We start from the raw sequence: 16,124 nt of genomic DNA on the forward strand, positions 1-16,124 counted from the left end.
TGGTGTTAAATTGGGGTGCAATGTCATCATAACAGCTTTGACTGGCAGCTGCAGTCACGGAGAAACTTGCGTATCTCTGTTCGGGAATGGCAGACAGAGCAGGTACGCTAAGAGGGGGTCCAGCGTTTACGTCCCAAAACCACTATCGACAGTTTCAAACTGACAGCCTGAGGTGACTACCCGACAGAAGGACCCAAGGCCCCACTTTTTTGGTAAGTTAAATGTGTTTGTAACCTAATCTGCAACTAATGTCCTTAGCTAGCTAGCTAAGACGAGCACTTGGCTATCAGGGAAACGCGTTTTGTAAAGTTAGTTTTTCTAATCCGTGCAGGTGAATTAATTTACCCTGACTAAAGAAATCAAGAGAGAAGCACCGGGCTGCTCAGTCACCAGTAACTAACTCCCGTTACTGTACTTCTACTTTACTTGCACTGAATATATCTTTATGTAAAAGTCTCGAGCTTCTGAGGATTATGTGAGTAGGTAGGACAGGCGGTTATATTTTCTGTAGCGCCCCGAGAGAGGGTGGGCCACCAGAATACCCATTCCAGGAAGGCTGTAGTACAATGGATGCCAGGGTGACAGGCGAATTTTGCTGTGTGGGTCCAGTGGAGTACGCGGTCCCAGACCGTGGTGGGACATTACACATAGCAAGCGTCTCTATCACAGTGTTCATGAAATGCTGGGTTTATCCATCTTCTGAGGGGGGCCTACGGTGGAGGTCTGACGATTTCCCTGTAAGGGAGCTGGTGATGAAGACTATGAGTCCTGCTTGATCCCTGCGATAAGCTTCAGTCTTCCTAGTGTTTCTGAAATGATGCCTCTCTCAGTGAGAGAAGAAGAAAACGAGACATTTTCTCCAAATCTCTGGATCCAGGAAACCCAGCTTGGTCCTGATGGTCTCCCTCACTAGTTTTCCCCCAGGGTGAATGTAGCTGTTTATAATTATGTGGACTCTATTATTAAAAGAAAAGAACAAGTTATACTTCTATGAAAACATCTGCTGCTGTTTTTATTTTAAGTTTCCATGTTAGCAGGCTGTAGAGTGCTCTGTGAATGTAATAAGTCTAAAACTGTTCAAATTTTCAGTTTTATATTATCCTCAGACTTATGTTAGAATCTCAAAGGACAAAATTACATTTCTAGACATTTCTTATATTAACAGTAACTCTGGGCCTCTGTGGAGTGTGCAGCTAATGTCATCTCTGTCTAAAAATGGATAACTGAATGAAAGAGCCCGGCTAACTAACACAGGTGAGTATAATGCTCGAGGAATGCAGCGAGGAACAGCACTCCAACAAGGCCTTAAATCCCACTGAACTTCATCAGCTGCTGATGAGCCGCAGGTGTGTGTGCGTGGGCGGAGGTCAGGTGCACCACAGGAACAGACGCCACCCTGGTGATTGTGGAGAGTATAGCACTTCAGTGTGTTCACTGACGAACCTGGACAATAACAAAAACTAAGGAGTGCTGAGTCATTCAAACATATACACTATGAGAGTAATATAGTAACATATTCTTTTTCATAACAGTGACATGGTTGTATTTACCTTAATATAATGAGTCATTAGTTGCGGTAAACCCATCAGCAGATAAACGGCAGCAGCTGGGCTACATAAAAAGTGTAGAGGGGCGTGTTCGCAGTCAATTCCAGCGACACTCCACCATAAGTCACTGGCTCCAAAAGTGCAACATGGCAGCTCCAAGAAGTGGGAAATTTTGGCTTCATTATTGTACAATGGGCGGAAATGCAGTCAGGTCATTCATCTTTTCTACAGTCATTAGTTTAAATAATCTAGTCTCTAATCCCATGAGTATTACCCAGTAGGCAGTGCAGAGCTTGGTTGAAGATGGCAATAGCAATGGCAATGACAATGGCTTAGGGTAGTGAAATCAGCAGAACAGAACAAAAAAAAAAAAAAGTTGCCTTAAGCTGCTTTTTATTGTAAGGTAAAGACCCTATAACATTACAAAGAAAACAGAGAAAAGCCCAACAGTGATATGACATTGGACCATATGAACCCAACAATTGTAACTGCTTTGGCAACAGTGGGAAGGAAAAAACTCCCTTTTAACCGGAAGAAACCTTTAGCAGAAGCAGGCTCAAGGAAGGATGGCCAGCTGCCATGACCATTTGGGGGTGGACGGATGAAGACAGGACAAGGACATGCTATGGAAGAGAGACAGAGATTAATAATAACTAATGCAGAGAGGTGTATAAACACATAGTGGGTGAAAAGATGAGGGAAGAAGAAACACTGTGCATCATGGGAATCCCCCAGCAGCCTACACATATTGCAGCACGAATAAGGAGGACTAAGGGTCATCTGATCCAACCCTAACCATATGCTTTATCAAAAAGGAAAGATTGGTAAGTAATTTTGCCAAAACAGTGTCAGACTCTGTAGTTTTTGCTGGCTCACTCCCCAGTCACACCAGGAGTGACATGTTTAACCCTTGTATGGTGTTCGGGTCTGTGAGACCCATGCCATTTAGAGGCCGTTGCCCCTTTAGGCAGTATATACCATCAAAACCTGCAAAATATGGTATAAGGATATGTACACTTGATTAGAACTGATTTTATTTTTTTTATAACATTTTATTGACAAAAAACGAGAAGCACATTAATTCATAAATGCGATCGAACAAAGGTAAAAGGAAAAAATTAACCATGTTTGCTGTTCACATGGCTCGTAATTGGGATAAAGTAAACATCTGTTGAGTAATTTAACATGAAATTGTTTGATAGTGTTGATTGGAAAGCCAAAACTCTAGCGGGTCCACCAGACCCATGAACACTGGCTGAGTAACAAAAATACGAACACCATACAAGGGTTAACATGACATGAGCGGTGTCCAGTAAATAATATGGGCTTTATTTAGCTTTATTGGGAAACTTTCTGGGGAAAATCTGGTCTTGTTAGGGGAGACTGCATCCATCGCTCTTTGGATGGAGCAGGTCTCATTTCTAGAAATCAAGCCATTTATTACATCCTCCAAATGTGACTATTCGGAGTTGGGATTGGGAAGCAGAGTTCCAGTCTTACACTCCTCTCCTCAGCTTCTCTCCTCCTGTTATAACCCCATCCCCTTAGAGCAGAGGTGTCAAACTCTTTTTACATGGCAAACCTCATACAGCCCACTTTGATCTTATGTGGACTTGACCATTGAAACTCCCCTTTCTGTTAGTGTAAAGAAGTTCCATATTTAACTGTTTTTCTACATGTTAAAGAAAAAACTGCAGTGTCACAGAAATAAATCTGTCAGCATGACTCTTTGGACTTAAAATGTAAACGATAAATCTTTAAAGTTACAGAAAAAGTTCTGATAGCTCATTGCCCAGACTGTCCAGTTTTTTGAAGTTGTTGTTTTTATGGGTTTTTTTTATTGTAGTTGTAAAAAAAAAATTAGTTACAGAGGTTTTATTAGAGACAGAGCTAAGTGTTTTGTAATTTGGCATAATTTGTTAAAGTTGGTATTTCTTTGGTACTGAATCGGAGAAATGAGACTTTTTGTCAGATGTAATTTGTTTCTTTTGGGGGGGGGCAGCAACCGACAACACTGTACACAACAGCAGACTGGTGTGCAATAAGCAAATGAATAAAGCAGAATGTTGAGATTTTTGATGGGAAACTTGTCTTAAAGCACACTGAGAGATAGAGCTGTGCAGGCAGTGCGATTTTATTCTGATGGAAGCAAACAGCCAAAGTAAGAGGAAATCATTACAATGTTTTTCAAACATGAAGTGCAGTTTTAGTCTTCTTTTGCTGCTTGATCAGTAAATTTTGGTCTGAGAGTGACAAAATCTGCAGTTTTGGAATCTGTGAGATATCTGCTTTCAGGAACGGAGGAATCTGCGCTTTGTGATTACATCTTTCTACGGAATTTTTTACTTTGATCGTTTGCTGTTTTAGCTGTTTGGTGGTTGTTGAAATAGTTTTGTGTGCTTTTAGCTCAGATTCTGACATTACTGTGGATACCACATGTCTATATTTAAATAACAGATCTGACAGTAATTGGCGTTGAACTGGCTATTCTCCCTCTCGCCCCTGGTAGTAAGGGCCTTGGGGTTCAACAGGTTAATTGTTAATTTCTTAACTACTTTGTGTAGAATGAATTGACATAAGGGAGGTTTTTATCAGTAGGCTGTAAAAACTGTAAAATTTATTTACAGTTAAAAGTCCAAAATTTCTCCTTGTGCTTGTTTGTGATGAGCAGCAGTTTAAACAACTTAAGAATTATAATTCAATTCAATTTTATGTATACAGCACAAAATCACAACTACATTTGCCTCAAGATGCTTTATATTGCAAGTTAAAGGTGCTACAATAATACAAAGAAAACAGAGAAAACCCCAACAACCATCTGACCCACTATTAGCAAGCGCTTTGGCGAGAGTAGGAAGGAAAAACGTTTAAGAGAAAGAAACCTCCAGCAGAACCAGGCTCAGGGAGGGTTGGCCATCCCCCGTGACCGGTTGAGGAGTGAAAGGAAGACGAAACAAACACAATGAAAGCAGGTGCCAAAATCGGGAACTTACACATTATGACATAAAATAGTGGTCTAACCAGTCACTTATAGTTACTGGAAAATTTCCTAGAACTTACTGTGTATTGATCAGGCCATCTGCTGGGATCGGTTCTCTCACCCCAACCGGTCGCAGCAGATGGCCCCGCCCCTCCCTGAGCCTGGTTCTGCCGGAGGTTTCTTCCTGTTAAAAGGGAGTTTTTCCTTCCCACTGTCGCCAAAGTGCTTGCTCATAGGGGGTCATATGATTGTTGGGTTTTTCTCTGTATCTATTATTGTACGATCTACTGTGCAATATAAAGCGCCTTGAGGCGACTGTTGTTGTGATTTGGCGCTATATGAATAAAATTGAATTGAAATTGAATCAGTAATGAATCTACCTTTATTATTGATTGACTCTGGTCCAGGTCCAGTTTAGGTTCAGGAGTCATAATAATGTTTAACAGTCTTTCTTTGTTTATATCTGGTTGTGTCTATATTTGTGTTGGTGTGTAGTTGGGGTACCCAGGGCGACTTCACCACCACTCAGCCACTGCCTGCTGTGAAGGTGAAGCTGTTTACTGAGAGCACAGGAGTGTTAGCTCTAGAAGATAAGGAGCTGGGGAGGGTAAGAAATCCTTTTGCTTCATTTTGGTCACTTTGCATTTGTATAACTTGTATACAACATATACATTAATGGTGGGAACACTCCCAGGTTGTTCTCCACCCGACTCCCAACAGTCCTAAGCAGTCTGAACTCCATAAGATGACGGTGTGTAAAGGCTGCCCAGACAGTGACCTCAAGATCAAACTAGCCATTCGCATGGACAAACCACAGAACATGAAGCATTGTGGGTAAGTTACTGTGAGACTAAACATTCTTGTGGCAATATAAAGTTACTTGTATTATCATGGTTCAGTGTAAAACTGTAGCAGCTTTAAAATAGTTACTGTTTTACTGTGTACATTTTAATAAATTCAGCAGACCTTTTCTGGAAAAGCTATTATAGAAGAAATGTGATCTTTCCTTTTAGTCTCTATCAGTATTTTGGATAAAGTGTAAGCTTTTCACAGGGAGATTTTAGAGCAATAAAATACTAAAGAATGAGTATATAGAAATATAAAATGGACTAAGTCGGTTCTGAGACAAGATGCTTCCAATTTTGACAATATTGCGCCTATAAAGAAAGCAGTCAAGATTTGTTTAATGTACAAGTTAAAGGCAAAATCCTTTTCAAAATAACTCCAAAGTTTCTTACAATAGTACTGGAGGCAAAGATAGAGTACAGCCGTCATTAAGAGATGTACCCGCCACTTCTGACTGCAAATCACAGGAAACATTGTTTATTGGAGTATTTTTTTCAGTTAGTCATGAGCTACTTCACACAAGGTGGGATTTCTTTCAGCAAATGCTATATTTCCCACCTTTGTCAGGTGTTTACCGCAGCCACCTTTAGTGGCTGCTTGTTTGTGGGTCTCTCTGCCTTCAGTTTTGTCTCCAGTAACTAAAAAGTGCGCTTCATTGGGTTGTGATCAGATGACTAACCGTCCCACTGAATAATATCCAATTTCTTTCAGGATGTTTTTCTAGTGTGCTTTTGCGTTGTCATCCAATGTGCATCACCACCCAATAAGTTTTGCAGCATTTGCCTGAATCTGACCAAAGTATCGTCCTGTACTCTTCAGAATTCTTCCTGCTGTTTCCTGTAATTTCTATATTTTTTAAACTCCTTAAATTAAAGCTGAAAGTCTGCTCTTCTGTTATATCTTTCTTGTTTGATTCCCACAGGCAAAATTACAACATTTGTTCTCAGTGTTCAAATACACTCAGCGTCCTCCTGAAGCTGAGTGTATTAAGAGCCTATTGAATAAGATGCTTTGCTACACATCAAATTACCCAAAAGGATTTAAATAGAAAATGTAAATAGAAAATGTTCTAAGTTTAATAACCTGAGATACACAAATGTATTGTTAATTAATGTACTGATTTATTGTTATATTTTTAAAACATGCCAGAGGTGAGCATTTGGGTCCGTTATGTCACATGCTGAAGTGTAACTTCTCTAATATTGATGGTTATTCCATTATTTCCAAGTCTTTACAATCCAATTTTATTATTATTTTTTAAATAACCACCATATGAATACATAAATAACTGTATTTCTAATCTTAATCAGGTCGTAAAATGTTAATTTTAAATAATCCTTGTAGAGTAAATTTAGAGTGTGATACACTTAATATTTGGTTGAGTAATCGATGAGCCGCTATGGGTGCTTTGTCCAAAAGATAATCCTTTGCTTTTGCTTCCCTCTTGTGGTTACTGGTTATTACTACCACTGGATGTGACTGTGCAGATCCATACAGGACCTGAAATATCACACACTATTATGACCCCCATTAGAAATAAAAACTTTCAAGCTGAAATGCCTTGAATGTTTCCAAACTAGTTAGCCTTAAACCATTTAAGTTTTTATCCAAAGTGAATTTGTTATTTTGTATTAAGGCTTTAGCCAAAATCATTAATTCACATAAATTGTTTATCTCCTGGAGTCTAATTTAAAAAAATAGCTAAAACTTAAAGACAACAATTTCTCACTACTTAAATTTATCTGTTACTACTGTCTTATCTTGTACTTTAATTATACTATTTTAGTTGCAGTTACTCTATTAAAACCACTCATTCAAATTGTGTCTTTTAGTTTTGTTTAATGTTTCATATACTTTTCATTTTTAAAAAAACATTTCAATGTGGTACAAAAAGTGTGTTAGTAAAAAGACAAACAGGCAATAAACTGATCACACCAATTAGTCCCAGCTGCTCTGCCAGCCTTCTGGCACTGCCCACTGAACCCACAGCTCCTTTGCAGACCACACCTCCACCAAACTGTATAAAGTGCTTTGAGTTCTCTGGCAGAATATATGGAATTTTTCTACTTTTCTGAGTTGTAAAGCGCTCCGTAACAAACAGGCAGTTCACCATTTACTACATTTCTCAATAGTACAACTAAATATAATAAGTAAAACAACAAAAAACTTTCCTGTAGCAGACTGGTGACTGGTTTTGAATGAGCAAGCTCTGCTGGGACAGATTTGGGGAGTTAAAGTCAATAGAATGCCATATACACCAGCGCTCCCCAATCTTTTTTGCGCCAAGGACCGTTTTAATGTCAGACAATATTTTCATGGACTGGCCTTTAAGCTGTTGCGGATAAATACAACAAAATAAAATGATACGACCAAGAGAATTGTGGTGTGTGGTATTTTGTAAATATAATAACAAACACAAATTTACTGTGTAATTGTGTAACTTTATTAGCAGCTTTCTCCTGAAATGCGCCAACAACATTGAGAGTAACATCCTCCTCTCTGCTTCTTAATGCTCTTTGGTCGCTATGGTAACACATAAATATTTCTTTCAAAATAAGACACACAACTACAACACGGGAAAAGACTCAGTGAAATCGAGTTAACGATAAAAACCCTAAAAAACGTACATTTCAATCCCGAGCCTCAACTCTCGCGGCCTGGTACCAAATGACTCGGTCCGTGGCCGGGGGGTTGGAGACCACTGATACACAGGACAGTTGCCCACCCTTTAAAATACAGAATGTAAAGTATAAATATCTGGGACAAGCACAGAAGCAGCCAAGATCAGGCCAGCTTACAGTCTGTCTGGATATTCATTATTTATCTTCTGTATTTATTTGCATTCTGATGTGGAAACAGGTGTCATGGATGCTTTGAAGAAAATCATGTTTATTTTCAGCATTTTGGGGGGCTGATGACTGCCCTGTGTATGCCATTTTATGTGAGTTCTTAACTCCTTGAATATCTGCAATGGGGGTAGTGATAGCAACATTAGCATAACTATCAGACACAATCGCTACTTTTATGGGAAATACAGCAGGTTCAAAAGTACCAGATTTACAGTAAAATCAGTTCTTACATGATGCAAAATAAAAAGCACTTGATCAACATTTTTATGTAATTGTTGAAAATGAGGAATGTTTGCTTTTTCATTAAATCTGCAGAGGTTTTGAGGATTATAGAAGGGATAACAACAATATGGTGACTACAAAGGCATGAGGTTGTCTGTTAAAAACAATCCGTGCCTCAGGGGAGAAGGCTGTCTTTCCCTTATACTGTGGAGAAATCTGCCAGTAACCCTAGGTTAAAGCATTATGAAAACATGAGCAGTGCCTAACTGGTCCAAGAACTTGTCAACCCAGGCCATTGAATAAGCATCAAACCTCGTTCACCTGGTGCTACTCCATGCAGAACCATATAGACCTATCTTTCTTTACCACACAAGGTGACATACCTCCTCACCTGTCTGATGGCACCATGTTGTGGTCAATGTCCCCGACTTGCCAAAGGGCCCTTGCCAGTTGGTAAGTAAATTTGAGCTAGATCATGGGGGCGATCGTGGGTCAAGTTGCCTACTGGTGGTGGTCAGAGGGCCCGATGGCGCCAGTGTCCGGCAGCCTCGCCTCTGTCAGTGCGCCCCAGGGCAGCTGTGGCTACAATGTAGCTTGCCATCACCAGTGTGTGTGAATAGGTGGATGACTGAATGTAGTGTAAAGTGCTTTGGGGCCCTTAGGGACTAAGTAAAGTGCTACACAAATACAGGCCATTTAGAAGAATTGAGCGATACAAGCACTTCATCTCCCAAAATTGTCCAAGCCAAGTCTCTCTTTTGTACAGGCACTGCTGCTGTTTCTGGGCCTGGAAAAGCAGCATGGTAACAAGCACAAAGGTGCTCTTGGAATTGCTGGTTGGTTCATGAGCTGCATTACACACACTATTGGCACACATACCCCTGTATGCCCGGCTAATAGAATTGGGCCATTATTCACTCCAGATTTTTGTTATATCCCTGCCGTGGGGTTGAAGGAATCAGCCTGGAAAATCATTTGCTGGCGGCTTTTTGCCACCAATAACTGGGTGTTTTCCTTTTCTGTGTGACTTTCATGACTCACTTAATAGAGACTGTCTCTAATCAACACAAAATGCAGGTATGTCAGTGCTACATCAGGGTGTACCGTTCAACTATTGATTGTTGAACTATCGATCGCCTGTTCAAAGGACTGAGTGTTGTCACAAGACTGCCCTAGTGTTGGCACTGGTATCTTTACTTGTTGCACCAGGTTCCTCCATAAAGGTTTCCAAATATTTGTGAAGCCCACTTTGTTTTCTAAACACCACACACCACACCACACAGCCTACAACAGTCTAGCTTGCTATTGCAACAACAGGTTTGTTTGCAGTAGAGTTATGTTGGGTTAATTAATTATCATTAACTGAGGATTTTACGATATGAAATAAGTCGCTTTATGGACAATTATAATTTATCAAGCTTAAAATATCAGCTAGCAGTAGTAGTGCATCGCAACAGAAAGAACATTAAAAAGACGAAGTGATAAAATACTTTATCAGAACACCAACACCAAGTCGCAACAGGTGCGTCAACATGAGAAGTTGTAGCTGATCAGTGTTTACCTGGAAGGATGGTGTAGTGGTTAGCACTGTCCCTTCACAGCATGAAGCTTCCTACTTTAATTATTTGCTGGAGCCTTACTGATTCGAGTTCACATGTTAGCCCTGTGCCTCCACATGTTCCCTCCATCTTCCTTTAAAAGACATACATATTAGATTGAATGGTCTTTCTAAACTGGCAATGGATGTGAGGGAAAAGTGTCTACATGGATGCATTATAACAACAACAACAACAAAAAAAAAAATCAAGTGAGTGAATATTAAGGTAGTCCTTTACCAGTGACACACTTCTTTCAGTACAATCCCCCACCCCAAATACTTAAAAAACAAACAAAAAATAAAATGTTTCTTGCAGCTACGATTCACCTAGAACCAGAAATGTCTTTATTTTCACTAAAATCAGGTATAAGCAGTAAAAGCATTACGTCTTAGAGTGGGTCTTGTATAAATGAGCAAATATCTCTGAGGGTGAAGACCAGGTGCAGGTCTCAAATTCTTATTTAACATGTTTCTACTCATATTTATTTATTTTCATATTAAAGATTCAATATGATTGTTTAATCTGCTCCATGGAAATTCATTTGTTTACTTGAGTTATTCTTATTTAGCTTTGTCCAGCTAAATGAGCTAAATTAGAAAATATTGGGGCCACATCATATTTGCATTTTATTTAAGATGAGATTCCCTTTTTGATTTTACAAAAATCCAAGATTTCAATCTTGCATCCTTAATCCTCAGTCCATTTGCTGTTCTCCAGTACGTTTTATGCTGGCTCTGACATGTTTTACAGATCCAATTAACTGGAATATTTTCATTATTTGTGCCATCAGTTATATTTGTTTTCTGTTGTGACAAATATCTGTCATCTTAAGCACTGTAAAGGATGCTGTATCTGGCTGCAGTAAAGACATTTTGACAGGAGAGGTCAGTAGAGGCTCTTGAATAAAGATCTATGTGTCCTTAATACAGATTAAGGCTGGTGCAGGAAATTTTAGCTGTGAATAATGGCATTGAAGAAAGAAGCAAAAAAGATGGTCACACTGAGAAATCTGTGCAAGTCTTTTTTGGAATAATTAGGTGTGTTTTTACCCACAGGTACCTTTGGGCCATTGGCAAAAATGTATGGAAAAGATGGAAGAAAAGATTCTTCGTGCTAGTCCAGGTAAGCACAGCGGGTTCACTGGGTTTATTTGGCTCCGGCAAGATAAGTCAAAGAAGAAATCAAATGAAAAAGAGAACAAGCACAAATAAAAACAACAAAGGTGCCAGTGACTGGGGGCTCATCAGAAATGGTAACCTTAATTCAAGGGACTTGAATAATCCTGTGTATATAGGTCAGTGAAGACTTTCAAGACTGATCTTTGATACAGGGTTTTTTAAGATAAATGAAGTGGAGCATTGTGTAATCTGTTTGTTTGGATATTGGCTTTTAGATGCCGCTCCTTTGTCAGCTCTAATGATAATCAGTCAAATTAATTGAATATATTTAGCTACTCATTCCAAAGAACAAGAAAAAAAATGCATAAATAAATAATGAATAATAATAAATAAATATTATTTACAAACAATAAATAATAAATAAATAATAGACATTACATATGTATATATGTGTGTATATATATATATATATATATATATATATATATATATATATATATATATATATATATATATATATATATATATATATATATATATATATATATATATATATATATATATATATATATATATATATATATATATATATATATATATATATATATATATATATATATAATTCTGAGCTCAGCAACCTGATGGCACCCAACAGAGGAGCACGAGCAGCCTTCAACATAAGCTTTGCTTTATGACAATAATATTTTCACAGGCCACATGTTGTGTGTGCTAGAAGAAAGAGAGATGCAGCCAAGCTGTCTTCCCTCGGCTGTCAGACAATTGATGGAGAGGCCAAGCAGGCTTTTGTCAGGAGGTGGGGGGTGGGTGTATGTTTGAGGGAAAGAGGAGGTAGCGGCCATTTCCTGGTCGCTCTACATTGGGAGGTGGGCAGCAGGCAGGAGGGGTGGGGGCTTTGGGGGAATGCCTGTCTCTTGTGTGTTAGAGAGGATATGTCTCAGAGGTACAAGTTGACAAGCGATTGACAAAGTCGAGTGAACACTATCTGGCCTAACACTCGCAGCTAAAAAAGCCGGAGTGCCGCCAACTTGAAGCCTCTCACTTGCTCCCAGCTAAATAGATAGCAAGTGACAAATATTGGTCAATAGAATGTGCACTGTGTGTGTGTGTGTGTGTGTGTGTGTGTGTGTGTGTGTGTGTGTGTGTGTGTGTGTATGTAGGAGAGAGAACAGGGGAGCGAGAGCGAGTTCACATTCAATAGAATGTGTGTGTGTGTGTGTGTAAGAGAGAGAGCGAGAGAGACATTTTTGAACATCAAAACATAGACTAGACGATGGAGCTCCAAAATACATCAAACCCTGCTCAGAGACTGTAATGGGCCTACTCCAACTGGAACACCTGGATGACAGATTATAAAGGACTGCACTCAGGTCTAGTTATGGGGCGCAATATAGGGAGAGGAATTAAGCCTCATTGAAGATGACCCATATCACATCTATCTGTCTGCAACTCCAACACACTCACAGCAGAGGAGTGTATAGTCAGGCAAATGCTGAGCAAACATTCAGAAACTGATATTGTGGCGGGACCAGCTGGCTGGGGCTCTTGACCAAAGTCTTTAACCAGTCAACCGTACCATCCTTTTTAAAATCGTCTGTCCTTATCCCACTATCAAAAAAGTCCACTATAAACAATTCAGTTCAATTTTTGAATTCAGTTTTATTTATACAGCGCCGAATCACAACAACAGTGCAGCAAGCACTTTGGCGAGAGCGGGAAGAAAAAACTCCCTTTTAACAGGAAGAAACCTCAGGCAGAACCAGGCTCAGGGAGGGGCGGGGCCATCTGCTGCGACCGGTTGGGGTGAGAGAAGGAAGACAGGATAAAGACATGCTGTGGAAGAGAGACAGAGATTAATAACAGATATGATTAAATGCAGAGAGGTCTATTAACACATAGTGAGTGAAGAAGAAACACCCAGTGCATCATGGGAATCCCCCAGCAGTCTACACCTATTGCAGCATAACTAATGGAGGATTTAGGGTCACCTGATCCAGCCCTAACTATATGCTTTATGTGTCTGTCTCCTGAATCCAAACTGGAAGCTGGTTCCACAGAAGAGGGGCCTGAAAACTGAAGGCTCTGCCTCCCATTCTACTTTTAAATACTCTAGGAACAGCAAGTAAGCCTGCAGTGTGAGAAGTGCTCTAATAGGGTGATATGGCACTACAAGGTCATTAAGATAAGATGGGGCCTGATTATTTAAGACCTTGTATGTGAGGAGCAGGATTTTGAATTCTGGATTTAACAGGAAGCCAATGAAGGGAAGCCAATACAGGAGAAATCTGCTCTCTCTTTCTAGTCCCTGTCAGGACTCTTGCTGCAGCATTTTGGATTAGCTGAAGGCTTTTCAGGGAGTTTTTAGGACTTTCTGATAATAATGAATTACAGTAGTCCAGCCTGGAAGTAATAAATGCATGAACTAGTTTTTCAGCGTCACTCTGAGACAGGATATTTCTAACTTTAGAGATGTTGCACAAATGAAAGAAAGCAGTCTTACATATTTGTTTAATATGTGCGTTGAAGGACATGTCCTGGTCAAAAATGACTCCAAGGTTCCTCACAGTGTTACTGGAGGCCAAGGTAATGCCATCCAGAGTAAGAATCTGGTTAGATACCATATTTCTAAGATTTTCAGGGCCGAGTACAATAACCTCAGTTTGATCTGAATTAAGAAGCAGAAAGTTAGCGGCCATCCAGGTCTTTATGTCTTTAAGACATTCCTGCAGTTTAACTAATTGGTGTGTGTTACCTGGCTTCATGGATAGATAGAGCTGCATGTCATCTGCATAGCAGTGAAAATTTATACTCTGTCTTCTGATGATGCTGCCTAAGGGAAGCATGTATAATGTAAACAGAATTGGTCCTAGCACTGAACCCTGTGGAACTCCATAATTAACCTCAGTGTGTGAAGAGGACTCTCCATTTACATGTACAAATTGGAGTCTATTAGATAGATGTGATACAAACCACTGCAGCGCAGTACCTGTAATACTGGCAGACAGGCTATCAGACTGAAGTCTAGTACGGTTGCTGGTGTCTGCCAGCTGTATTCATACAGTCATCCATGTCCAGTCTACACTGAGTTCTCAGGCACCTAGCACTTTGCGGACAAAGCTCCATGCAGCTGTTTTCACCTTGTTTGAAATGTTATGTTATGATCCATTTTTCCCACACAATACACAGTATGTTTTACTTTGAATACTGTCAAGTATAGGGCTCAATTTGTTTAGATTTTATTAGACTTATAGATTTAATACACTTGGTGAAAACAGGTCTTTAAATTTGGGGGGACTTTAAAACCCACCCTCCTTCCCACATAGCAGACAGGTCTGGCCTGGATCTGGTGTCAAGCCGGCACTGCTCTCTGACTTCTGGCATAGTAAGTGGTAATGTCATCTAAATATGGGCCAGGCCTGGCGTAGATGGCACTGTTTATGTGATGGCATGTCACATCTGGCCTGATTATGGTTTGGTTTATGTGGCCCAGGCTCATAGAAAACAGGTCTTCCCTGGATCTGCCATCAAGCTGGCACTTCTGACTGACTAGTGTCATGGCAGGGTGTATGTCAACCAGATGGCGTAGATGGCACTATTTATGTTCCTATTTTCCTATTTTAGTTAGAAGACCCAAATGCCATGTTGCAATACTATACTGCTATGGTAGCCAATGTTTCAAATGCAGGTTTGACAGGTTTGTGAGTGTACACTTTATCCAAAACTTAGTGAGGGTTTACTCATGTTTACCACCGGGTGGCTGCTCTACCTCCTGTAGCTCAGGAGGTAGAGCAAGTCCCCTACTGACCGGAAAGTTAGCGGTTCAATCCCTGGCTTTTTCAGCCTGCATGTCAAGAGTGTGTATGTAGTTAGGAAGCACTCAGTTTAGAGAAAGTGTGTGATTGGGCGAATGTGGCATGTTGTATAGAGCACTTTGTGTAACCCGGGGGAGTAGAAAAGTGCTATATTAGAATCAGTCCATTCACTGTCTGAAAAGTTTCGTTATGTTGCTTTTGCACTATTATGTTCCGGCACATGATGTTACTACATGGCTTGATTAAGGTAAACATTTGGCTGACATCTGGGGCCAGAGCTGAGACTGTTCTGGGCCAGCACAGGGCCAGCAGTGTGTCTGCAACTGGCCTTGTGCTGGCCCATGTGTAGGCCACCTCTGGCAAACCTTATCTGGGCCACCAAAGGGCCGTCATTCTTTGCGGTATGTGGGCAATATGTAAGCACATTGTTTGGTATGGCCCAGATCTAGCCCAATTTTGCTATGTGGGTAAGTGACAACCCCCACTAGGGTTTAAATTCCTGAGACTCACTACCATGGTTTTAGAACTGAAGAAGCTTCTCAGATGAGAAGTGAAACATCTTCGAGCTCACTGTTGTCTACTGCACACAAAGCTGATGTAGCATGTTAAATTGCATAACTATATACATAGTTTATTGCAGCTTATTTAGATTTTAGGAGAATAGTTTATCTGCCTCTCAACTTTCCTGCCAACCACCAAACCCAGACTTGGACAATGGACTGACAGACAGAGATCCATGATTTTTCATTCCAGAGTACAAGTCTCCACTTCTCTAGTGTTCAGTGGTGGTGTGCTTTACACTGCATCAAACGCTTTGGATGCAGTTGCTCGGCCATAGAAATATAGTCCATGAGGTTCATCTAAACCAGCGGTCCCCAACCCCCGGGTTGAGGCTCGGGTGTGAAATGTATGTTTTTTAGGGTTTTTATCGTTAACTCGGTTTCCCTGGGTCTTTCCCATGTTGTAGTTGTGTCTTATTTTGAAAGAAATATTTACGCATTACCATAGTGACCAGAGAGCATTAAGGGGCAGAGAGGAGGATGTTACTCTCAGTGTTGTTGGCACATTTCAGGAGGACGTTGCTAATAAAGTTACACAATTACTCAGTGAATTTATTATTATATTTACAAAATA

At 40.1% G+C, this 16,124-nt stretch overlaps 1 protein-coding gene across 1 annotated transcript in view; it reads left to right on the forward strand.

The window, feature by feature from the left end:
• cadpsa (Ca2+-dependent activator protein for secretion a) overlaps positions 1 to 16,124 on the forward strand; it is a 378,183-nt gene that overhangs the window by 156,523 nt on the left and 205,536 nt on the right. Inside the window, exons 7-9 of the mRNA XM_039611943.1 lie at positions 5,023 to 5,134; positions 5,222 to 5,361; positions 11,098 to 11,164. Of these exons, the coding sequence (XP_039467877.1) occupies positions 5,023 to 5,134; positions 5,222 to 5,361; positions 11,098 to 11,164 (319 nt within the window). The remainder of the gene's footprint in view (positions 1 to 5,022; positions 5,135 to 5,221; positions 5,362 to 11,097; positions 11,165 to 16,124) is intronic.

The sequence above is a fragment of the Oreochromis aureus genome, linkage group 5 (assembly GCF_013358895.1).
Source record: "Oreochromis aureus strain Israel breed Guangdong linkage group 5, ZZ_aureus, whole genome shotgun sequence".
In the NCBI taxonomy this organism is placed as follows: domain Eukaryota; kingdom Metazoa; phylum Chordata; class Actinopteri; order Cichliformes; family Cichlidae; genus Oreochromis; species Oreochromis aureus.